Source organism: Pleurodeles waltl, chromosome 10 (genome assembly GCF_031143425.1).
Source record: "Pleurodeles waltl isolate 20211129_DDA chromosome 10, aPleWal1.hap1.20221129, whole genome shotgun sequence".
In the NCBI taxonomy this organism is placed as follows: domain Eukaryota; kingdom Metazoa; phylum Chordata; class Amphibia; order Caudata; family Salamandridae; genus Pleurodeles; species Pleurodeles waltl.
Window position 1 is genome coordinate 661,796,794 of NC_090449.1, and position 26,632 is coordinate 661,823,425.

General features: G+C 44.5%; 1 protein-coding gene across 3 annotated transcripts in view; it reads left to right on the top strand.

Moving 5' to 3' along the window:
• The window catches only part of UBE3C (ubiquitin protein ligase E3C), an 885,810-nt gene that overhangs the window by 756,221 nt on the left and 102,957 nt on the right, over positions 1 to 26,632 (top strand). For all 3 annotated transcript variants that reach the window (XM_069211153.1, XM_069211154.1, XM_069211155.1), the window contains exon 21: positions 6,801 to 7,013. In XM_069211153.1, the coding sequence (XP_069067254.1) occupies positions 6,801 to 7,013 (213 nt within the window). The remainder of the gene's footprint in view (positions 1 to 6,800; positions 7,014 to 26,632) is intronic.

A 26,632-nucleotide genomic window follows, 5' to 3' on the forward strand; every position in this document is an offset into this window, starting at 1 on the left:
AGAAAAGGCAACTATAAGCTGATCATTTTGATCCCATTGATGGGTTATTCCAAAGTGGATGTGCAAGGTAGAGCAAAGCTCTACCTCCAACCCCTGTCTTCTTCACACGAGGTACTGGTGAAATAATTGGGCATTGCTGCAAAGCTTCCTAGATTGATGCTGAAATTGAGCTGCTAAATATCTTTTACATCAAGCCTTAGGTTTTATAAACCACATTTTGCTTAGCCGGTAGCCAGTGCAGATTAAGTCTGGCCTGCAAGACATGATGATTATTCTTCAATGCACATTCCAACCTAGCTGAAAAGATTCTCTACAGTTAACAGTAGATAATTGAGCACTCAAATGGGTAATGTCACCATAATTTCAAGAGATTGTAACAAAGTAGGCCACAAGTACAGAATCCTTTCAAGTTGCCTGATGCATGGGTATAGTACATGCACCTAACGAACAATATACCAACTTGTCAATGATACATATTAAATATCTAGGAAAGATTTTAAACCTGTGGACTACTTTATTATTAGATCTTAAATTAACAGTAAGCATAATCATTAGAGAGCTCCCATTATCTATTGTAAACCTCAGTTGACTGCTGAGACCTATCTGTTGGAAGCCATAGTGTCACCCCTAGTTGGGGGGGGGATATTGTGACAGCTTCTGTTTTTTTTTTTATTACTGTCTAATGTATTATACACAAACTCTGTACTATACTTTATAGGATCTGCAGCAGATGTCAAACCACGGCTTCCTTCTTTTTAGTTTAAAAGATTCTCAGTAAACGCTGTCAGGGAGGATTGAAGGAGGCCTATATAAAGTTGGCTGCTGTAATATAGTTGCGCCACAAAGATTTCTGATACTAATCGAGCATGCAAGTGATTAGGGAGAAAAGCCTTCTAGTGATCTTAAGTTGAATAAACAACATTAATAGACTGCTTTAATCTGCCTTTTCAAAGCAAGATTGTCATCTAAATAAAACCCAATATACTTTACTCTCAAAGAGGGAGAAGAAGCAAGACCTAACAATTTGGGCAAGATAGAATTCAGCCATCTGTCTAACATGATTTCCCTCTAGCAAAAACTCTTGTCTTATCAGAGTTCCGCTGGAAAAAGTCAGAGGACATCCAGGTCTCAATTGCGGCAAGACATAGGCCTCATTAAGAGTCTGGCGGTCACTAGACTGCCAGATTTACGGATGGTGGTCGGACCGCTGCCAATGTGGCAGCCTGACCACCACATTACAACCCTGACGTCGGGCTGCCAGGGAACCGCCAGCTCCACCAGGATCTGGGATTCCGGCGGTCTGGAGGTGGCAGTGGTCCTAATCCGTAAAGGCAGCGGTGCAAGCAGCACTGCCCTGGGGATCACGGCCCCCTTCTCCACCAGCGGTTTCGTGGCAGTACCACCGCCATGAAAATGCTGGCGGAGAACAGGTGCAGGAGGGGCCCTGTACTGCCCATGCACTTGGCCTGGGCAGTGCAGGGGACCTCCTGACTAGCACCATCACAATGTTCACTGTCTGCTTTACAGACAATGAACATTGCGAGGGTGGTGGTGCACCCTGCGCTCCACAGCATTGCCGCTGGCTCGATTACGAGCTGGAGACAGTGCTGTAGGCTGTTTCCCGCTATGCCAGCGGGCAGAAACTCAGGATTCCGCCCGCTGACATCGTGGGAAACTCTTAATGGGTCGGCAGAGAGGTAGCCAGTATGGCAGGAACCTCCCAGTCGGAAGTTAAGCGGATATCAACCCTATAGTATTGTATTCACAGCTCAACCAAATGCATGCTGATCCAGCCTTATGAACAGCTGGATATAGTCAGCATAGATACATCCAAAACATTTGATGAAAGATATGAGGACATATCTATGTATTAAACAACATATACAACATAGGGATCAACACAATACTTTCCTTGCGAAGCCAAGCAGTAGTTAGGAAGAGCAACTGACTGTCAGTGATTTCTTAAAAGGAGGTAAATCAAGCCAACATAGAATCTTTTCAGAACCAAGTCTGCAAGATGCTTGATCAACATATGATGAACCACTGTATCAAATGCTACAGACAGATTTAGGAGAATAAGTGCAGCTGTATCATCCTGATCAACAATTAGACACAGCTCATCTAACATCAATGCCACACCGGTCTCTGTCTCTCTTCCAGGCTGAATACCCACTTGTCAATCATCAAGGCAGTTCTTGTCCTCAAGCAATGTGCCAGCTGTTTTGAGACCACCCTTTCAGCAGCTTAATACATCACTGCTAATTAACGTATGGGTCTATAAATATTAATGTTGATCCTGCCTAAATTACTCATTTTTAGAAGTGGCTTGATGACACCTCAATTCCGATCATATGGAACCATATCTGTGGCTAACTAAAAATTAAATGTCTATGCTAGGGATGGCACCACAGCTGAGGCACACTTCTGACTAAAGGAGACCAGACGGAAATTGTCTGGTGCACCACTTTCAGTCTTAATCAGCATAGAAATAATTTCCTCTTCCTCCACTGACTGAAGAGACCAGTTCAACAAATGAGTCACAGTGGAAACTGGACAAGAGTTGATTATCAACGCCTCCCTAACTGCCTTATTTCAATTGTAGATCTTTTCTAATTTTAGGTGAAAAGAGATGGGCAATATTGTCGCAAAGCTTTTGTTGAGGGCTCCAATGCATCAGAAATATGGTTATGCTGAAAAAAAGATGTTAAAGTAAGAAAATGTTCCCTGGCTGAATCCAAGGACTCTAAAATGAAGTTACACAGATAGCCCCCCGTGGGTTTGGTGTAAATATTTTCAGTAGTTTTCAAGAAATTAACATTAAAATTGTGTTGGTAGGCTTGAAAGGTTTAAAGTTAACAATATCTGGAATTTTAGTCCAAAGATAGTCCTCAAACCTAAGTTTGCAGGATTTCCACCTACTTAGTTTAAAAATTAATTGCTCTCCATTGGTCAAGGAATCTTTTAGCTCCCCTTCTCCATGCCAATTTATTAGCCGATGGTAATAGCAAATTAATACTTTATTGGCCCACCCTAGTAAACCACTTTCTTCCTTGATGCAATAGCAAGAAACTCAATATATGAAGAGTAAGCTAAACATAATAAGGGTCTACTACATTTCATGCGTACCTGTGATAGAGCATCACAGTTATTAGCAAGTCAAAGATGTTTTAACCCCTCCTTTAAACGTGCTCTCCAGTGATGATGCTGCATAAACCTGAACCAACCAACAGAAAAAATAAATATGCTGCAGGTTTCCCAAATTTCATAAGGATTCATAAAACAGTATCACAGTTATTAGTAAATAAAAAAAAATTGATCCTCCATTTTAACTTATTTTAATCAGAACAAATTTAAAAACACGGAGGGAGCTGACCAGTCTAAATGTCTGCCAATTTTTTGTGCAAATTCTGCAAATGGCAGTAATGTTATGAGCATATCAACAGACATATGTATATTTCTCGGGTGGTGATAGTGCCTTTGTTCTTATGGTTAGGTAAGTGTTTCCAGTGAAACTGCATTTTTTGTTTTTTAAAAGCTTTTAGAACCGTTCGAAGAACATGCACAAAACTTTCCCAAAAAAGTACATTTACTTTAGTTCATCATGACAAGTTTAATGCAGGCCCATCAAGTGAGGGGCAAAAAAGTTCCCAAAAGTGACATTTCCAATTTTAACCCTTATTTGATTCTTTGCTCCTTAATACACGGAAAAAAAAGCTAAACAAAATTGAACAAAACTTGGCATATAAAGAGAACTCAATGAAGTACTTTTGCTTGGTGTGACGTAAAATTCGTTCACTGCGTTTTTGAAAAATTACAGTTTAAAAAGAGTTCTGGTCTGCGCATAAAGTTGTTAGGGTTTAGAGTTATGTGGACCTTTAAGTTACAGATTTGCCAATCCACAAAGAATTCACAACTCCAACTCAAAAAATAAAGGCATGCCTTCTGATAATAGAGTCTTTTCTCTAATCGTACATTGTGGATTATCAATCCAATTTTGGATTTATGGGTCCTCTGTGCTCTAATTAACTGGCTGTCACTGAAAAGCTCTTTGGGCGGCCACTGTTACCTAGCACAGTTCACAGAGCACCGTGCTGGGAAAAATAAATATAAAGAGGTCATAAACGGCCAGGGTGAGCTTACCACCATGTCCTGATCCATGTGGAGGCTCAAAGAGACCTCTTAACATGAAAATATAAAACTCCTTTATCACCTGATCCATAAATCCTATTCCGCCCCAGTACTCTACAGACCTTCTGATGTTCTTAGTGTTTCAGGATTCACAAATTTCACTCAGGATTGATGAATTGTACAAAAAAAGTATTTTAAAAAAAATTGGTAAATTAGTACTGCGCTTTTCCAACCCCTGCTGCACATCACCTTCGGCCATGCGCAGCAGAGATTGCTATCTTACGGGGGTGGAGCTTAGGGTCAGTCTGTAGGCCACGTCCACAGCCAAACTCCACTGTGCATGGCCGCCCTCAAAGAGTTAGGCATTCAGTCTAGCCATTTGGTTAACCTCCCACTGCCTATAACTTTGAACAGTGGGAATTGGCCACCTGTAGCGTGATGGGTACAGACCATGAGGCCAAACCCGCTGTGGTGTTTGGCTGCCAGCCGAGACCAGGCCCTGTGTGCATCTGGCCAAAGGCCTTGTACAGCAGAGGTTGGCCACCCACAGCAGGTTGGATGCATGGCCGTGACTGCAGGCTAAGCCTTGAAGTGAAATATAATCAAGAAAATCCCAGAACTTTACTGACAAAGCAAAGGTTAAAGAAAAGTATAGTTAGCTTTGCTTATAAGACCTTAACATAGGTTTAAAAAAAGTCAATGGGAAAAACACAGGTAAAGTGAAGTTATAGTGAAAAGTCATCTGTTATTTTGGGGTAAACTAATTAACTATAACTTGTTTCTTAGTCATGTACTGCTTATGACCTCGTGTAATATTACTAATAACATGTTAGTCCTGCCTCCCGTTCCATCCCGTATAGTGATTTACCTCCCATAAGTTTTTATTTAGCTTTCATTTCTTGTTTGTATTTTCAGAAATTGCCGCAAGTTTTTAGTACTATTTAGGTTTGACCTGGGTGAAACGCGCTTTTAATCTCAAAATTATGTAGGTATTTTTCATGGAACAACTTCCGGCATGATGAGCAACTGATCGGATGGTTGCCATGGAAAACAAAATGTTTGTGATGCCTGAGGAGTCCATCAGCATTTGCAGCCCCTGTTCCTGCTTTCTCTTCTTCTCTTTACTTCATTCCTTCTCAGGAGACGTTTTGGGCGTGAAGGTCCAGACTCTTGCTGACTCCTCTGACTGACTGCCCTAGCTTCCGCTCCTCATTGCTACTGCACACCCCACTCTGCCTGCTATTACAGATGCATGCATGAGAAGGGCCTGTGAGTTGCGGAGGGCAGAGTGTGCCAACACGCCTCAAATGTCATGCACACCTGCCTTTTGGATAGGCAAGCGCACCACTCATGCATCACAGACCAACTTACATGGTGATGCAGGACAGGCTGCTGAAAGTTGTTGTTTTTTGTTTTGGATCTGGGCGTCTTTTCGGGTGAAATTGAGTGGTATGGTAGTAGGAAACTATCTAGTGCTCTAAGCTAGTCCTCAAATCTTCGCCCTTGCTGACCTCCTATTCTAACTGCAGGGTGGGAGAGACAGCTGCACCATGATCGTGCCCTTTCGTCTCCCTCCAGTCCTGCCTTCCTGGGCCCCGCCACTGCTTGACCCCCAACTTAGTATGTTGCAGGGCTGTGAATGAAATGACCTTGTGGTGCCTTTTGATGTGGAGCGTGTCACAAGAAATCAGAAAAGGTCAGTTTGTGTTTCTTTTTTGGGGCGAGATAGTGTATTTTGATTCAGCTTTTTCCTGGGAGCTCTCCTTCCAGCTTTTTCTTGGGAGCTCAATCCCTTCATATTAGCTGCCTCATGTTGAGTAAAAGTGGAATATACTTAGATTGGATGGAGGCATAGATGGCTATGCAGCAGTCTACGTATTTCCTTTGGCTGTTGAACACTGTATAATCAACTGATGAATTGTTTAGTCTAAGTAATTTCTCAGATGACACGAACTTAGTGTTTCCTTCTCATTTCCATCTAATTTTAAATCATAACTTGACTAATTCCAGTTTGTGATCCTCAAACCAAGTCGCCAGTGCATTTCAGTAAAATACTCCCTTTGTACCAATATCTCATTATCAGTGTTAACTCAGACAGCAGGAGATAAAACGTTACTATGTAACCACCAAATACAGTACAGCATACCCAACATGGTACCATGAAAAGCACAACACTATACAAAAGAATATTGTGATTGACACCCACAATGCCAAGTGTCTGATTTTACCAATACTTGTGAGGGGGGCATGTTATGGTCCTCGGCTCTACCCTTTTTAAGTTCTCCACTGACATTTACGTCATTTGCTCATTGAAGCCAAGCATCGCGTTTTCTCCAGCTGTCATTTCTACAGCACCCGAAACACTATGTAAAAAATGTTTTGCTGAGGTTTAAATTCAAAATGTACTTCGGGGAGACTGTAAAAAGAAACTGCTCATTACACAAACAGATAAAGCTTTTCCAAAAAACATTGTTTACCTAAATATTGAAGAAATATAAAACATGATTTTTCAACTGGAGTTTTGGATTTTTTTATTTTTATCAGAAGTCATTTTTTGTTTGTAAGTACACAGTTAAAGTTTTAAAAAAATCTTTCAGCGATACTTATTTTCTCGAAGAATTCGAAAATCGTCACGTTTTGTGGGCTCATAGTCATTATTTTCTTCCATGCAGGCTCTGTATGAAAACATGCTCGTTGAGCTGCCTTTCGCCAGTTTCTTCCTATCCAAGCTGCTGGGAACGAGCGCCGATGTTGACATTCATCACCTGGCCTCTTTAGATCCAGAAATGTATAAGAATTTGCTTTTTCTTAAAAGCTACGAGGGTGACGTCGAGGAACTTGGGCTGAACTTCACAGTAGTCAATAATGACCTTGGGGAAGCGCAAGTAAGTCTGCATCTCTAGCTTCTTTTCGACATCGCATGTTAATTATTACTTCCGGGCCATTGTCAAAATGGCGAGCGATAGATAAGGCACGGGCGCGTGCATGCGGTAGTTGTGAAATGTTGGCCTGAAGGCTAGGCTCTATTGACTTTCACTAAGTAATATTTAGTGTAAATACCGATTACTTGTGTAGTTATCAGTAATGAACATGGCATTTATCTCTTGTTTATCAGTGTTGCGTGGTATTGTCCCTAACTCCACTGCCCAGTCAGGCAACGTATTATGATTAATTTCCCAGTAAACCACTGTACAGTGCTAGATTGCTAGGTGCACATATTGTTTTCCCAGACGTTTAGAAAATAATTAATTTCACATCTCTGCGCCGCACTTTCCCTAGAAACTACCGTCAACTGTATGCACTACGAGCTCACATCGCAGGTTCCTCCAGCCATGTGTAGAAGAGCAGTGTAGAAAGCCCCAACAGCTTACTTTCTAAGCACACGAAGTTGCCTGTAACTTTCCAAATTATGAAGATCACATACAATTTAAAATATATTATATATAAACTTTTTATTACATTCTAAATGCAATGCTTAAGTGGAATGGTCTATGCATGATTCAAATCACATTTCTTAAAGGCAACAGCGATCTCAGCACCTTCCTACGGTGCTTGCTTAGTAAGCTGTTCAAGACCAAGAAAGTTAATGCAAAGAGAGGGAGGTGAAGAGAGAAATCTTAGAATCCATAAATATAGAAAGGTAATTGGAGGTTAATCAAAGTCGAGTGTGCAGATAATTCCAGGATTTGTCAATCAGGAATCATGACAATTTACCCTAATTCTAGAATTGTGTATCCTGTGAATATCAAGCCGATTAGCTAAAGAAGATCTGAGAGTTCAGACGTGTGCATAACGCCTGAATTGCAATTAGAGAAAGTAAGGATGCATCTCATGGTGAGCCTTGTGGCAGATGCATAAGTATTTAAAAATGATTAGTTAACTAAAAGCTTGTGTAAGGCAGATCGAAGAGCAAAGATGTGGTCTCTTTGTGGAAACTCTGAAACAGGGTGCGCAGCCATGTTACGGATGGTTTGAAGCTATTATCATACATTGTGGAAGAGCCACTGAAATGGCTTTGCATACCTGGGAAGGATATTAAGGATTCCGTTTTTAGCCCATGACATAAAAGAAGAATTGATTGTAGGATCTTAGTCGTAAGGACTAGAGAGCAGGAGGATGGAAATTTAACTATCGCTAATCGTTAAGTAGCAAGCATTGACAGCTGGTGTGGGAGGAGTTTCCATTAAGGAAGGCCAGTAGGTGTCTGGCCAGAATGAGTTGGAAGACCACAAACAAAATAATTTGTTTTATTTTATGTATTATTTTCTAATGTTTTTCTTTCAAACAATGCGATATGTCAAGGAATCAAGAAGTTTACAGTCCTGTGGCACCACGTGGTGGTTTAGGCCAAGGATCAGCTGTTTGTCATCCACTTTACAGAAGAATTGGAATCTGGAGGCATGAATCAAACTGCCAGTTCGGCCTTGTACAGATTAAATGGCATAGGGCAAAAAGAGTAGCATCTTGGAAGGCACAACGAAAAAGGGGGAACATAACTGCTTGAGCTTCATCTGCCAAGAAGACACTCGCTCAATTTAGGGAAGTCCCCCACAATCTAAACTCTGCTAGCCTTGCCTTTAAGACTGAATGGGAGGCAGATTCATATGTGATTCTGCGGTGCTTAAAAGTAATGCCACAGGCAGAGGTAATCCTCTTCTTTTGCACCCTCTGTAAAGGGAATCAAATCAGATGGGCCCTAGCACAAAAAAACGTGTTCTCAGGATCTGTAACTCTACTCTTGGCCAATGTGGTTAGCATTCTGGCCTCTTCTCGTTTTTTAATTTGTGGCGTGGTGTAAAACAAGCTTACATAACCCCCATATGAGTTTGTTCCCATTAGATTTTATTGCTTTAATGCAGAATACAGTTTTACGGTCTGCAACAGGAGCTCTGTGGACAAGATAGGAGTCGTTGAACATTTTGAGTGGTTAAAAGTTTTTTTTTTAATAAAAATGTTTAAAGACTTGTAATCTGAGCCCTTTTTCTAGTAAAGATTCTCTTTTGTATTGAAAAAGTTAACTAAATACTAGCTAAATGTAAGCAATGAGGACATGCCTTGCATTCGCGCATCCTCCGAATACTTGCACGTTTCATTGCATGTTGTGTTTCTCTCTGAATGCGGAGGTCTGTTTTCTTCCCAACCAAGTAGGTCAAAGTAGCCGGGCAGTGGACTCAACGAATGTTTTCACTTTTGTGTTAGTATACAAAGCCAGCAGCATCAAATGTTATGTGTGTGTTTGTAAAATTATATTCAAGACTTCTAAAGAACAATTCGATAAAAGGAGGGAATCATGGGGAACATAAAGCAAGAAAAAAGACAGGTGGACAGGAGGCATAAGGTCACGCACTCTTAATAGAAGGAAAATAACCGAAGCATTCAGGTTGAAATTACCTGCGAAAATGTGAAGGGCGCAGTAAAAAAAAATAAAAAATGGAAATGTAAGACGGGGAAAAGGAGTGTCGGGATTTGCCTCAACTCCGGGAGAATTAATGAAAACAAGTAAAGAGGATTAAAAGAAGCAGGGCATTTTAGAGTGGAAAGCAGAGGTGATTAAAAAAAGTTAAGGCAAATAGATGTGAAAACACTGGTAAACATTTGAAAGGTAATAAGGAGTACATTCAGTGCACTTTCGGGCACAACATTGTCTGATTACACGTGAAAATGGAAATGCCCAACATTTGTGTTCCTTTTACCCCTTGAGTATGCTTTCGAAGAGTAGACTGCTGGACATAAAATGTTTAGACATACAAGTTGGTATTCTTTTTCTCATTCCACTGTCAAAGTAGTGATTTTTTGTTTCCGTGCACACTATCTCAAAACAGTTTTATGTTCTCTGTTATTGTCTTCTTTTAAATAGGTGCATAGCAGCGCCTTAAAGTACTGCTATGCCACCTACCCATTGTTCTTTTTCACGGTGTCATCATCAGGACTTAGGGTAAGAGGATCTGAAGCTAATGGTGTAAGGCACATTTTTTAAAAAAGGATTTAGAAGCATGGATTCAGTATCTCTCTTGGTTTCTACCAGATATCTGTGCTACATTGCATACTGTTAACTGTATACACTCCATGACAAGATGAGTTTATGGTTTCTGTCAATTATCGGTTGTGCCTCTATTGCCTGAATCTGTAGTACTGCATGCCTTTGTTCAATGGATTTATTAATTTATTTATTTTTCTAGTTTTATATAGCGCATACGCCGCCCAAGGGCATCGAAGCTCTTTACAGTACACAAGGTCAGATTTTTTTTTTTTTTGGTTGGGGAGAATGTTTTGACCAGAATCATAGGATATAATCACCCAACCTCATGGACTCGTACTTTGTTCCCCAGTTCCAAAACTGGCTGTTCTGTCCACATCCTCGCCCAGGAGGCAGTAATTGTGACTTCTACTAGTAAAGTTTTTCCAAAGACATTTTCTAAAGCAATTTTAACAAGCCAAAGAATGTCTTTTAATCTTACTCCTGTGGTTTTCAGTATACTTGCAGGCAAGAAGGTCACAGCTGTTCTGACAGACTTCACGTTGCAGATTCCTCATCTTTGTCAGAATGGATCTGCAGATTTTTTTTTAGCAGTACCCCTGCACACCGTTAAGTGGTGTTGATTGACTCCGAGTCTGTACTCAGTGTCGTTCACGCCAGATATGACATTGTGTGTCCTATATAGGCGCCACCCTGGCACTCGGATGGCAGTTCTGTTTTTTTCTGCACCAGCTGCGCTGATCTGAAGAGAACTAACCCATAGTCATGTTTTGACTGACTTTTTTTTAAACTTTATCGAAGATGTTTTCGAGTTTTAAAACTCCTGGTGCATCAAGGATGTCACCGAAGAAGACACCGGGTTCAAGGCCTTTGGTTCTTGTCATCGAGCGATGTCCGTGACTGATCCGCACCTCATGTGTCTTTGGTGCCTTGAGCTGGACCACGACCCAAAATGCATGCATCCGAAGGCTTTGAGGGAGCAGTCCCTGAAGCTGATAGCTGCCCAGCACTCAACTCCGCGCAAGTCGAGATCTTGGTCGAGAGGAAAGTCCTAGGATCAGTCGCAGATTCCTCAGTCCCCATCGAGGCACAACAAAAAATCCAAAAAGTCAAAGCATTTTTTGACTTCTCCTTGTCCGTCGACTGACAAGACGAGGGATGGTCAGCACTGTAGGCCTCACTCTTCAAACCCTGCGCCTGGGCTGACTCCACACCTCCCCACGTTTCTAGGAGCCGGAGGAACCCCTGCCCAACTCAAGAGTTCTGTGAGGCCATGCTCCTAATTTTTGGGCAGTCTGACTCTGCTGGAGCTCCTTTGGGCCCCACAGAGTCAGTAGGAGCCCCTTTGCATTCCACAGCGACAACAATCCTGGATCCGGACTGATGTCGGTCGACTACTCTGACCTTCCCTGATGCTGACGCTCCCGGTGCCGCCCGCGCCCATCCCCATTCTAATCCCTGACATGGAGCCAAATGGGCATCATACGACGTTGACTCCAATGCCGGCAGGATCCTTGCCTTCTATGTCGAATCCTGAGCCCCTTTCTTATGGGCTGGTTTATGGTGAGGAATGGGTGGAGTCACTGGAGCCTTTAGAATAACAGCTTCAAGACCCTTTACACTGGTGTACATACCTGGGTGAAGCCAGCAGACTGCATACTTCTCCACTTACTTGCATGTCTTCTCCCCTTCCCATGCCTACAGAAGAGGGATATTCCTATTCTATGGTGGTGAGAAGAGCAGCTGAGGTCCTGGACCTGGAGTTGCCTTCAGTGACCGTCAGGGGTAACCTCATGTCAGGTGCTTCAACCTGGAGCCGCCTCCTACGAACCCTGTCTTCCTTTCAATGAGACCTTCACGGATGACCTACTGGGTACCTGGGCTCCTCTTAACAGGACAATTGCCTGCCACAATAGCCCCGCTCTGGGGGACCCAAGTTTTCCCGCTCCTGAGAGCTTGGTTATTCAAACCTCCACTTCCCAGAGCGCATTCCCTTCTGCACCACAAGATAGGGAATCTAAAAGGCTGTATACGTTTGGGAAGATATTTTTCTTCCACCAGCCTAGCATTGCAGTCTGTGAACACCCACATGCCTTTTAGGTCGCTATTTCCAAACGCTATGTGATGCAGTTGCGGAAGTGCTGCCACAGATCCCGGTGGAGGCCCGGGCTGTACTCTCTCAAGCAGTTGCGGATGAGAGAGATGCAGCAAAGTTCACCATCGTTGCGGCCTGAACTCGACTAACTCGGTAAGCAGAGCAGTTTTGTTGACAGTGGCCCTGAGGCGCCATGCCTGGTTGAAGCCATCTGGCTTTTCAGGGGTTGTCCAGGCTACTATGATGGACATGCCCTATGATGACACCCATGTCTTCGGAGGCAAGGCAGACTCAGCACTCGCGCTTCAAGGGTTCAAGGATTCTTGAGCTACGGCCAGGCCCTTGGGCATCGCTGCACCCTCTCATCCCCCTCAGTCTGTCTTTTACCCCTTTCATGCCTACAGAAGGGGGGCTCCAATCACATCCATTCCTGGCCAGCCACCCATGCGACAAATGCTGCCCAGCCACTGCATGGCAGAGGGCATGGAATCTTTGGGATCCACCAACCTCGTGGATCAGGAAGCCATCGGTCTGACCCCCTGTCTGCAGCAGCATCTGAGCCTTCCTAGTCTGACTTCCCACCAAGGGCCACTCGGATGCAGGATCTGGCAGTCCTGCTCTGCTGGCGATCCATGGGTTTACAGATGGGTGGTAGCGTTAGTCATGCAGGACGCTTATTTCCTCCTGCCTGCCCACAGATGTTACTTGCCGTTCATGGTAGGCCACGAACACTTTCAGTTCACCAGGCTCCCCTTTGGCCTTACTAGGGCCCCTCGGGTGTTCACCCAGTTGGTCGCACCTCACCTGCGCAGATCAGAGGTTTCAGTCTTCCCCTTTCTTGATGACTGGCTGTTGAAGGCAGGCTGACCTCAGGGTGTCATCTCCCACCTCCAGATTACAGCGGACCTCCTGCATTTGCTGAGGTTCACTATAAACATGCTGAAGTCACACCTGACTCCCTCTCAGACGCTCACTTACATAAGTGCTGTTCTGGACACATTGCAGTTTCGGGCTTATCCTCCCAAGCAGCGAGTCCAGGATATTCAGGCTATGATACTAATGTTTCAGCCTATGATACCGATGCTTCAGCCTCTATTCTGTATTTCCTGACAGTGAGTCTGAGGCTGCTGGGCCTCATGGCCTCCTTCATCCTGCTGGTGACACATACCAAATGGCATATGAAGTTCCAGTGGGTGCAGAATCAGAGGAATCTCTCCAACAATGTCCAGATCTCAGAAGGAACTTTGCAAGATCTGCAGTGGTGGTTTACAAACTGCGATTGGTAAAGAGGCAGATACCTCTCCCTTCTCAACCAGATCCAACAGTAGTGACAGATGTGTCTCTCCTGGATTGGGCGGTCATCTGGGAGAGTTGGAGTTCAGATTCCACATCAACTTGTTGGATCTCCAGACGATCTGGCTAGCATTGAAGGCATTTCTTCCCTCTCTTAAGGGAAAGATGGTGCAGGTGTTCACGGACAGCACCACCGCCATGCAGTACTGCAACAAGCAGGGCAGGCTTGGGTCATGGACCCTTTGTCAAGATGCTCTGTGCCTCTGGACATGGCTGGAACAGCAGGTCATATCCCTGGTGGTCCAACATCTAGTGGGCTCTCTGAACCCCGGAGTAGACCAACTCAGCGGAAAATGCCTGCCGGATCACAAATGGCATCTCCATCTGGAAGTGGTGTAAGGTCTCTTTCAGCAGTGGGGAGAGCCTTGCTCAGATCTGTTGGCCTTCACAGAAAACGCTCAATGTCATCAGTTTTTGCGCATTGAAGTTTCAAAGGTGGCAAACGCTTGGAGACAGTTTTCATCTTGAGTGGAACTCGGGCCTCCTGTATGCCTTTCCGCCCATACCACTTCTGCCCAGAGTTCTCAAGAAGATCAAGAACGACCAGGCCCAAATAATCCTTGTGGTTCCGGACTAGGCATGGAGAGTCTGGTATCCCAAGCTGATCAGCATGTCCATCCATCCTCCGATCAGACTGGCCCTTCAGGAGGATCTTCTGTCACTGCAGCAGGGGAGGGTTCTGCACCTGAACCTGTCAACTCTCATCCTTCTTGCATGGAGATTGAGCAGCGATAGTTGACAGCTTTTGACCTTCCGCCCAAAGTCTGTAGCATAATCTTGGCAGCCAGGTGTCCCTCCACCAAAATGGGGTGCTTCTTTTGTTGGAAGAAATTTGTGACATAGTGCACTGACGCCTCCCCCCCCCCCTTTCTGCCCCCCTCTCTCTGAGGTCATGTTGTTTATTCTTTTTCTGGCTCAGCAGGGCTCTGCTATGGGCACTCTCAAAGGTTATTTGTCTGCTATTTCTGCTTTTTTGAGGTTGTCTGATCAACCTTCTTTGTTTATACCCCAAAGGGAATTGAATTTGGTTTTGACATTTTTGATTTGTGCTCCTTTAGATCCTCTTTGTAATTCTCCTTTCAGGCTTCTCACTTTGAAAACAGCCTTCCCTGTGGCCACTACATCTGCCCACAGTGTGAGTGAGCTGCAGGCATTGTCATCTAAGTCGTCCTTCTTTTTTATCTACCTTGTCGAAGAGGTCATTCGCGCTAAGGCATCCCTTCTGCCAAAAGTGGCTATGCCGTTTCATGTAGGCCAGTCTGTCACCATGCCTTCTTTTTACTCCCCTCCACATCTTTCTAAGGAAGAGGAGAGACTCTACCGCCTTGATCCAAAAAGAGCTTTGGCATTCTACCTTGATCATACAAAAGAGTTCCAGGAGAATGATCAACTCTTTGTCAGTCAGGTGGGTGCAAAGAAAGGTCGGGCAGTGCGGACCATCTCCAGATGGGCCATACTCTGCATTAAGATCTGCTACGCACTGGCCAAAAAGCAACTATCTGAAGGTTTGCATGCTCATTCTACCGAAGCTACAGCTGTGACCACTGCGTTAGCATGTGAAGTTCCAGTCTTTGACATCTGCCAGGTAGAGATGTGGGCTTCTCTGCACACATTTACCAAACACTACTCAGGTCCGTAGGGACGGGTACTTTGCCTGTTCGGTCCTGCAGGACTTTCCAGGATGATCTTGGTTCACATACCCTCTTCCGACAGTGGTATTGCTTGAATATTTACTCAAAGGGAAGGAACCTGCAACTAGAAGTCTCTATCAGATGAACACGTTACTTAATTCCGGTGTTGCCTTATCTGATAGAGACAATATATAGTTGCAAATTCCGTACCCGGCCTTCCGATCCTCCCTGCTCTGCGAACTGATTTCTAGGGGCAGGGACTCCCCTTTCAGGGCCTTGGTTTTAGCGCATCAGTAGTCCGTGTTCTTCATGGCTCTGCGCTTTTGGTGTGGTGAGTTGTGGAAAAAAAGACATCAGCGCGCCAATGTGGTGCCTAAATAGGACTCTCAATGTCAGATACAACGTGAACAGTGCCAGTGACGGACCCGGAGCCGATAGAGGCCACCTAACGGCATGTAGGGGTACTGCTCAAGAAAAATCTCCAGATCCAGTCTGACGCCTGGGGGAAATTCAAAGGGGGAAATGCATTTTGTGTAACCTGCCTCCACCCTGAGATTAGTGTAATCCGAAGCCATTCCACTTCCAAGTGCCAGTTTGGTGCTGACCTAAATGTTTCTGAGCCTTTGTGGCACCATAGTACTTTCCAAGCCCCTAAGAGAAAATGAAAAGGGCTCCATTACACGTTTCTGGCTTTAGACCACCTTCTTTCACCAGGATTGTGTCCTAAGCAAGGTGGTTCAATCAGTCCTAGTTGCCTTAGAGGTGCCTCCCATGAATGTTGTCCCTTTCTGAGGGGTTACATGTTCCGTAATATAAGCCTGCTCATATGGGTGTTGTGGCCCTCCTGGGGATGCCCGTCTTCTGTCTTAGGTTAGTCATATATTCAGGCACAAAAAGCAAGCTCGCTACCACAGTAAACCAACCTCAAGATGTTCCATCCTCCATACTGAGAGAACCCTAATGGTTATAACAAGAATACTCACCCACCAAAATTAATTGGTGCATGCTTCATCATAGGTTTCCCATCGAGATGCTTAATGCATCTGGGTTTGCTATAGTGCCTGAGTTACAGCAGAGGGGGATTGTTTGAGAGTGCAAATAAGTGATTTAAAATTGCCTCAAGGTTGCTGACCACTAAAGGTACATTTTAATAATGAAACTGTGGCAAAGTTTAAAAGCAGTGGTCGATGTTGTGAGACATTAGTGATTACGTGCATCCTAGGTTATGTATGGTCTACATTTTTCAGCATTTCTTCTAAGTGACCCCGGGTCAGTATAGCTTACATCAGGTGCACACTAAGACATGCAGATTTCTGTACTTATCGTAATTTAGGATATACACGGTGTCACTCGTTGTGGTTATACTGTTGTAAATACTAAAAGAGAGAGAGACAGCACAGTTATATGGTAGACATCATCCACATGGAACATCCTCACAGCCCATGCAAACATTCATGTCATGCAGTATGTCTCCCACATGCTGGAACCTCCATAATCTCTATGGGAGTCCCAAGTGGTCCTCTTCAGAAACTCACCTCATTCTCTTTTCACGCTGCGAGTGGCATTACCTAGGTAGTCCCTTGTTGTGCAATCATGGCAGCACGATGTGAAAAACGTGCATTGCGTAATTGTTAGGCTTGGAATAACGTGAGACCCGTTCTATAATTTTATAAAAATTACCCTCAGTTTGTTATTAGTGCATTTGTAGTAAAAGCACGCTTGTGTGGCAATTCCTCAGAACATGGTAGCTCTGAGGGGGTGGACCCTGTAGACACACACTGTTAAAACACACATATGGTTAGGTTCTTATTTTGTCCACCTCGGTATTAGTCAGGGAGTGTGCGCCCTTTCCCCCCTGACTTACTACTTCAAAGTGTCTCACCCTCTATGTACCTATTTGGTTCCGTAGGACCCCATCATCTTACACTGCACTGTGCTAAATACTGTTTGATCCGTTCTGGAGCCATTTGCAGGTGCCCATCACATGTGCAGATGTGCTTGTCTTTAGGAGTCTAGTCTCATCACGGTGGCATTTGTGAGAGCGTCACTTCCTAGTCACGCCCCTTATGATTGTTCTTCACAATCTCTTGGTGGAAATCACAGGTTTTGCTCGGAGTTGCCTAGCCCCACCCCTTTGGTTGTCCATGGCTTCCAAAGAGGGAGCGTTTATCTCTATGATGTACGGGCATGGGTGTACAAAAATCGGTAGTCTTTATTTCTAGTGTTTTGCAATGTTTTTTTTTTTAATGCAGCAGTTTTCCAGATTTTTTTTATTTTTTATTGCTGTCATGACTTCATCTGAGAAAACTCTCAGTATGGAATGCGGGCATAGCAGGACGAGGATCATTTGTCCTCCCCATTGTATTCATAGCCCTCTCAAATTACTTTGTTGAATTAATCTGGTACTTTTTTCACTGTATAAAAATAATTTTAATTGTACCATTATCACGACTTCCTCTTCAGAGAAAGCTAGTGGCTAAAAATGTCAACTGTAAGTGTACTTCCTGTGATGTGTGTAGAGCTGAGACTGCACCTGTCATGTCCCTCCTGACATAATGATGATTTGTAAGTAGAGAACCTAATGGTAATAGGTGTGTGCACAGTCTGTTATTGATTAATACTGATAGATACTTAATGGTGAATATTTCGAGCAGAACCTTAGTAGTCTGTTGTTATTTCGACAAACACTGAATTTGAAACCAAGGAAGGTTTGGACCATCAGAAAACACATGAACTGTAATTCTAGCAATGTCAGGTACCTAACAACCTGCCCATGCGGTCTTAACTAGGTGGGAGTGACCAGGAAGGTAAAGACATGGATATACGAACATTGCAGTAATGTTCGATGTAAACGGACCACGACTGACCACTTCCTTAGAGAAGAACACAACACAGAACACAACACTAATGACATGCAATGGGTGGTCATAGAACAGGTGGAGGGCAGCACCAACAATACTGAGAGGTTACTGTTTGGGGGGAAAAAAGCAACGTTTGATTTACAAAATGCCCACACATAAAATTGAGTTAAATGACAATATTCCATGGAATGCAATCCAACTATAAGGATTGGGGAGGGTCCCCTACAAATATGTGACAATTCTGAGACCAGGTTTGACCGGGATAGATAATAGGGACCCCTACGTTATAATCCCCAAATCAGAAAGACAAGAATACGCAGGGATTATATATGTGACAACATGATTTGTTGGCATGAAATAATAGACTATTAAGGTTCTCTTCATAATACTTTGCATTAAGAATTTGTCAATATCAATCAATAACAGACTGTGCACACACCTATTACCATTAGTGAAAGTTGGCCTGCTGTGTGGTGAGTACCTGTGGTGTTATCACCTTATTCCAGGCATCCCCTATTAGTGAAGTGTAGGGAGTGTCTAGGAAGCCAGGGCTCTCTAGAAGTAGCTGTGGATGAGCAGCAAAGACTTATCTGGGAGACATGCAGTTTATGCAGTACCACTACAGTCACACACCACTTACACACACCCAAGAACCACACTGTGTTACAAATATAAAGGTACTTTATTATGGAAACACAAATACTGAAATACTGCATAGGCAATGCCCCAACTCGAGACAAGTAAACACATTATAATATATACATCAGTGATCAGGAAATAGCACAGAAAGCAATAGGCATTGGTAAAAGCAATAGCAAACAGTGTGAGGGCCTTAGTAGAGGGCCAAACCATATACTAAAAAAGTGGAATGTAAAAGGCAGTCCCCCACCCAGGAAGTGGCATCAGAAGAGGGGAGCTAAAGGAACTAGGAACTACAAGAAGTGAGTACTAGAGTGACCACCAGCGACCAGGACAGCAGAGGTAAGGACCTGGTTTTCCCCTAAACCAACAGAAGGACTTTGGAAGAGGATTGTGCAAGACCCAGACAAACCTAGAAGAAACTGAAAGTGTATCGTTACAGAAGAGAACCTGCAAAGGAAGGAGACCAAGTCCAGCTCATGATGGAGTGTCCGGCTGTGGCAGGAGCTACTACCCACCCTTCTGTGGATGCAGGACCAGGTCGACTGTGGATGAAGAAAGCCAGCAGTGCGGCACAGGAGCAGAAGAGGAATGCCGGAAGTGATGCAAGTGATGTCTCACGTCGGCCGGTGTGATGCAGTCAGTCAGTAGTGCTGGAAAGCCACCAACAAGCCTTGGCAAATGCAAGAGTCTGAGAAGAAGGTTTTGCAAGGCTGAAGAGGACCAGCAAGGTCCAGGGGACTTGACCCAAGGAGGAAGTCGGGGGCAACCCTCAGCAGTGGGGAGAATCACAAGAAGAGAAGGCAGCCCACACAGGGAACCCACGGGCAGCAGGCACAGGAATCGCAGTGAGGCCTACTCAGTACACCTTGAGAAGTGCCCCATGTGGCTGGAGCAGCAGGTAGGAGACTGTACGTTGCAGGAAGAAGTGCTGGGGGCCGGGGCTACACGGAGCCTTAAGATCCCTTGCAGGAGGAACAAACAAGCCTTGGTAGCTGCAAGAGTGGCTATGAACAGGGGTAGTGTCCTGCAAGAAGAGGCACAGACTTACTGTCTCCCAAGTTGGACAGCTGGTAGAGAGGACCAAGGGGACCACTCCAGACCACCACATGTGATGTAGGATCCACTCGGCTCCGAAGGAGAGAAGATCCATGCAGCCAGTCGTTGTTGCAGTTGGTGCCTGCAGATGCAGGGGAGTGACTCCTTCATTCCAAGGGAGATTCCTTCTTACCTCTTGTGCAGCCCGAAGACTCGTTGCCCTCAGAGGATGCACAGCCAGGGAAATGTTGCAGTTGCCGAGGAAACAGCGTTGCAGAGTGGAGCGGTTGCTGGAGTTGCAGATTGTCAGTTCCTGGAGGGTCCAGTTGCAGTCCGGGGGCCAGAAGATGAAGTAAACGATGCAGAGGAGTCCTGCTGGAATCTTGGATGTCGAATCTGAGAACCCACCAGAGAGGGAGACCATAAATAGCCCAGGAAGGGGGATTGGTCACCTAGCAGGGTGACAACCTATCAGGAGGGAGCCGTGATGCCACCTGCCTGACCTCTCCATTCAGATGCTCCCAGGGGCCTCTGCCCACCTTGGATTCAAGATGGCAGAATCAAGTGGCCACCTAGAGGAGCTCTGGGCACCACCCCTGGGTTGGTGGTGGACAGGGGAGTGGTCACTCCCCTTTCCATTGACCAGTTTCGCACCAGAGCTGTGTCCAGGAGTCCCTGGACTGGTGAAAAACGGTTTATGCAAGGAGGGCACCAAATGTGCCATTTAAAGCATACCAGTGGCTTGGGCAGACTGCTCCTCCCAAGCCATGTAACACCTATTTCCAACGGAGAGAGTTGTAACCTCCCTCTCCCACAGAAAATCCTTTGTTCTGCCTTCCTCTGACTGAAGTGGTCAAGCAGCAGGAGGGCAGAAACCGGTCTGAGGGGGGTAGCAGCAGCGTGGGCTGCCCGGAAAACCCCAGAAGACTAGTAGGAGCAATGCTGGGGGTCCTCTAAGGGGCCCTTAAGTGGATGGAATCATACAACCAATACTGGCAACATTATTAGGGTATGATTCTGACATGTTTGAGACCAAAAGGGCCCAAGTTTGGAGGTATCATTATGTAGCTGGACAGAGGTACCTGTGTCCAGTACCTGCACTCATGAAGTCCAGGGTAATGGAGCTTTAGTTCGTAGGGGCACCTCTGCTCATGCAGGGGTGCACTCACACACAGGCACTTGCACCCTGCTCTCTGGGCTAGGAGAGCCTGTCTGGGGTGACTTACAGTGACCTGGTGCAGTGACCTCTAGTCAAAGGGTCCATGCTCAGGGAGCTATGGAGGACATATAAAATTTGCTATAACAGCTGCTAAATTAAGCTTCTATTCCTAGAAACTTAGAAGTGCAGGTAATATCCCTAAAGAGTTATTTAAAGTGGTAAAGGCCTTAGCCGCACCCACCCCTTTTCAGGAACTAGAAAACTCCTAGCTCTTCTGCAATAAAGTACCAGATTTTTCTTTAGAGGCAAAATCCTAAAGATTCATTCAGAATTCTTACCTCCATGTATAGATAGGGGGTACAGTGCACCAATACCAGGGATGGAGCGGATGGTGACCCAATCCTAGTAAAGTTTACACCTCTGTGACCAACAAAATTAACTCCCTTTTAGCTGGGATTCATTTGAGGTCTCCTAGTGACCCCTGTCCGCCCAGAGTGCTGCAACTAGTAAGTGACTCTATTGTAATTCCATTGGAGACAATGCATGTTCACAGACGTTCTGGATTCAGATGTGTTTCCGGCCACCTGGAGAGAGACCATAATCATGTCCATAAAAAAAATAAACTGGAGGTAACCCAGGCCTTAAAAACGTACGTCCTGCTGCCCTCCTGCCTTTGCTTGCCAAGATCCTGGAAAAACCAAGAGCTTGCCACTTTCTTGTTAACCCATGCCTGTCTGGATACCTCCCAACATGGTTTCTGGAAAAATCATAGTACGGAGTCCGCCATCACAGATTCAATCAGAAAACAGGTAGACCCTGGAGTTGGTACCATCTTAATTCTATTAGATCTGTCAGCGGCTTTCAATACCATCTCTCCCCAGATTCTGACACATCGCTTACATCTGGCAGGGCTGAGGGATTCAGCTCTTAGCATCCTGGAGCCATTTCTCCAAGATAGAACAGTGATAGTTAGTTGTGGCGACTGCAGCTCAGCTCCATTTCAGCTTCCCTGTGGAGTTCCTCAGGGATCATCTCTTAGTCCTACCCTTTTTGATTTGTATATGGCTCCTCTGGCTAAAATAGTGTGATCCTTCAACTTTCAGGTGTCATTGTACTCAGACAATACCCATATTGCCTCCTTTCAAGACACTGGCATATTACAGCCAATAGGTTTCAATCCTGCATGAAAGAAATCAGCAACTGAATGAGGCATAACTGGCCGAAAATGAATGGGAAACAAAACAGAGGTCATCATCTTTGGGGCAAATACCTCCATTTGGAACCATAACTGGTGGTCTGAGATATGTGGGACCCTACCCACTCCTGTCTGTGCTACCAAAAATCTTGGAATTATATGTGACTCAGCTCTAACCTTTGATGCACAGGTAAACAGAATTACTAACACTTGCCTCTGGATGGTTAGAATCCTAAAACAAATCCTGCCATTTATACCACAAGAACTAAGGGCGACAGTGGTGCTGGCCTTTCTTATATCTAGATTGGACTATTGTAATGCATTATACTTAAACATAAACCAATCATTCCTGAATAAGCTGCAGATTATCCAAAATGCAACCGCTCGACTAGTGCTAGGATTACCTAAGTTTACCTCCATTAAGGAAGGGTTGAAGGAACTGCACTGGCTACCCATCAGGAATCACATCATCTTTAAGGCATTGTGCCTGACTCACAAGGCTTTCCTTTCTCAAGGCTTAGGATATTTGCAAGTTGCCATTAATTTGTATGCTCCCAACCGCCCTCTAAGATCGGCTGGGCTTAGGTTGGCACGGACTTGGAGGAGCAAAAGGGCCTTTTCTGTGGCTGCTGCCAAGTTATTAGCCCTTCGATTCCTCTGTCTGAATGTGCTTTACAAATAAATACAAGTGCTGCAAATCCTGCAGTAGCAGGCCTTAAGACACATTTTGCATGGGCTCCCATGGGTGGTACAATACATGCTGCAGCCCATGGGGAACCCCTAGTGCCCCAATGCCCTGGGTACATAAGCACCATATACTAGGGTATTGTATGGGGGCACCAGTATGCCAATTGTGGGGTGTGCCAAGTCCTAAGCAACCAAAGTTAGAGGGAGAGAGCACAGTCACTGGTGTTCTGGTTAGCAGGATCCCAGTGAACACAGTCAAAACACACTGACAGCAGGCAAGACTTGGGGGTAACTATGACAAAAAGAGAGGGTATTTTCCTACAAATAGGTTCTGTCCATACCAATCACCATTAGGACAGGGGCGACCTGACAAGTGCAGCCTCAGCTCTACACACATCATAGGAAGTACAATTACAGTTGAAGTTTTTAGCCACTGGCTTTCTTTGAAGGGGAAGTTGTGATAATAGCAAATTTAAAAATAATTTTTAAATGTTGAAAAGTGTACCATATTAATACAACATAAAGTTATTTGAGAGGGGCATAAAGCGAATTGGGAGGACGAATGAGCTTGTCCTGCTAAGCCCGCATTCTATGCTGAGAGTTTGTCTTGGAAGAGGAAGTCATGACAACATAAACTATTTATTTTTGCTGGAAATGTGCCACATTAATTTTTTTTTTTTACAAGAAGTAGAAATGAGGACGAACGATTTTCGTTCTGACATGCCCGTATATAATGATGGGGATAAAAACTCACTCTTAGGAAGCCAAGGATAACCAAAGGGGTGGGACTGGGGCAACTCCCAACCACTTCTGTGATTTCCACCAAGAGAATGTGAAGAACAATCATAAGGGGCGTGACTAGGAAGGGCTGGGCCACTCCCATAAACACCACTGTGATGGCGCTAGACTACTAATGTCTGTGATGTCTGCACATGTGACATGCCCCCAGAAATGGCTCTAGAATGGACCAAACAGTATTTAGCTGGGCACGGCATGGAAGGGGATAAGAGGTGGGGCTCCTGAGGAACCAATTAGGTACATTGAAGGGTGAGACACCTTGAAGAAGTAAGTCCTAAAGGGCCACAATCTTCCTGACTAATACCGAGGTGGACAAAATAAGAACCTACCCATATGTGTGTTTTAACAGTGTGTGACTGCAGGGTCCACCCCCTTAGAGCTACCATGGTGTGAGGAACTCCCACACAACATGTATGTTTTTACTACAAAATGCACTAATAAAGTGCAAAACTGAGGTTTTTTGTTGTAGAATTGGTCCCACATAATTCCAAACCTAACAATTACACGATGCACGCTTTTTCACATAGCACTGTCATGATTGCACAACTAAGGACTACCTAGGCAATGCCAATCGCAGCATGAAATGAGAATGCAGTGAGTTTATGAAGAGAACTATTTGGGATTACCATAGAGTTTATTGACGTTCCAGCATGTGGGGGACATACTGCATGACTTAATGTGCGTTGCAATGGCTGTGGGGATGTTCCATGTGGATGATGTCTACCATGTAACCATTATGTCTCTCTCTTTCTCTTTTTGTATTTACAATAGAATAACCACAATGACTGACACAGTGTATTTCGGAGGTTAGGATTAGTAATGAAGTCCGTATGTCTTAGTGTGCATGCGGCACCGGTCCTGACGAAATCCATATTGACCCAGGGAGCACTTTGTAGAAATTGCTGAAACATGTAGACCATAACCTAGGATGCACGAGATCACTAATGTCTCACAACAACAAACACCACTGCTTTTAACTTTTTCCAAAGTTTTCCATTATTAAAATGTGCCTGAAGTGGTCGGCAACCTTGAGGCATGTTTAAAACACTTATTTGCACTCTCAAAACACAATCCTACTCTGCTGTAACTCAGGCGTTGTAGCACACCCAGGTGCAATAGGTGTCTCAGGTTAGAACCCTGGGATGAAGCATGCCACCAACTAATGTTGGTGGGAGGGGGTTCTTTTTATAACCATTTGGGTTCTCCCAGTGTGGAGGAAGGGACATCTCTTGATGTTTGTTTACTGTGGTAGCGAACTTGCTTTTTGTGTTTGATTATATACAGTTAGGTAAGACGAGCAAGTTCTCCTCTCTCTATCTGATTGTGTTCTACAGTTAGATTAGTCACATTCATCTTCTAGCTGATAGGAAATCAGAGGGGGGCCCATAGCCGCAGGGGTCAGAATTCTAACCCTCTGATGCAAGGACTCAGATCAATGCACCAACATTGAATTAGAAAGCTGATTGGAATGCAGCCTGCACACAACCCCCCTGTACAGTTTTGCAAAGGCAGTGCCTTCAGGTTAGTGTCAGTTCCTTAACATGTATTCAGGGACACAGTGCCAAGCCAAACAATCTTTTGTTTATGAAAAAGACGCTCAAACCTAGCAGTAAGAAACAAGGACATCTAACTTAAAATATTTATTCTAAAATTCTTAGTGTAGTGCAAAAAACATGAATGGTAACCACACAGTACACAAAAACAAAAGGAGTTAGGCATGTAATGAGCAGCAAGAACAAGGTAAACATTTCTTCCATTTTAGCGAGTTTCTGGCATAAGTGCTATGCTAGGTCTTAGCTAAAGCATTAAGACAGTGATCCTGCTTTTCAGGTTTCCTAGGATGGATTGCACATCATACCATTGAGTAGCTGGCTTCAGCTAGTGCTTGTCATAGTTCTGCCAAGGAAACAAAATATATGCTCTTGGTGGAGGACACCTTCTGCACAGCATCTGAAATCAACTCTTCGACTGAGTAACTGGCTTGTTAATCTGGTGTGATCAGTGGTTACATCCTGGGGTCTCTATACTGTTTGACTACTGTTTGTACCTCAGATTTTCAACATAAAACAGATTTGGAGACTCTAAGGCTTCTGCCAGACTAAACTAACATGGTGCAAAATTCACCACCTCTAGCCACATATTGACCTTAAGCATCCATATCTGTAAACAGTTAGACGCATGGCAGCCTACACTGTAAGGGACCTTATTGTAATGACTGCGTCCACTTGAAAAAAACAAAAAAGTGCCGGCCTACAGAGTGAGTGGCCATGATGATATCAGCATTTTTCACGTGTGTTCTAAGAACTCCACACTTTCTATTAGAGATAAAGAAAAGAAAGCTAACAGTAGGCAAGGAATGGAAACAGACCCGCTAAATGAGAACTGTCCCAATGTTCATGACATACCTAAGTGGGGCTTGCATGGCAACTGGAGGAAGCAGATCCTGAAGTATGTGAACTGTTGAAGGAATCTCAGTAGTTCAGTCTTATTTGACTATTGTTCTGTCCAGATAAGACCCTTGCAAATGTACTTTATCTTGGTTGAGAGACCTGAATCACTTAACCAGAGATGTGGATATTTCTGAACCAATCAGCATTATATAGGTAATTCATTTTGTGCCTGCAGTCTTAGATTTTCTACAGCTACTTATTGAGTCTATTTATTGGTGTCCCAGCTACATATTGGTTTGGTGCTCCCAAGAACAGTCCTGTGCCTCCTTCCACTTGTTCCCTTATTGAAAAAAACTTTAACCTCTGCAGCAGAAATTTGAGACTTCACTTACAGACCAAAGGTGGTATTTTAAAGAGTTCCGGTAAGCAGGTAAAGCTATCAGCCCTTTTAAATCCACACTGCCACGGGCAGAGGAGGTGGGGCGGGGGGAGGGGGCAAGCATTTTAGTGGCCCTATTATGGTTCTCTGTCTTTTGCTTGGCCTCAGAAGCCTCTGCCACCACATGTAGTTTCTTAGGCTCAGCTGCCCCACTGTTCTTGGCGCCACCCACCTCTCACCGATGGGCCGATGGTATTACTGAACCCTCATGCTACAGACAGCCCATAGCTGCACAACTGCTG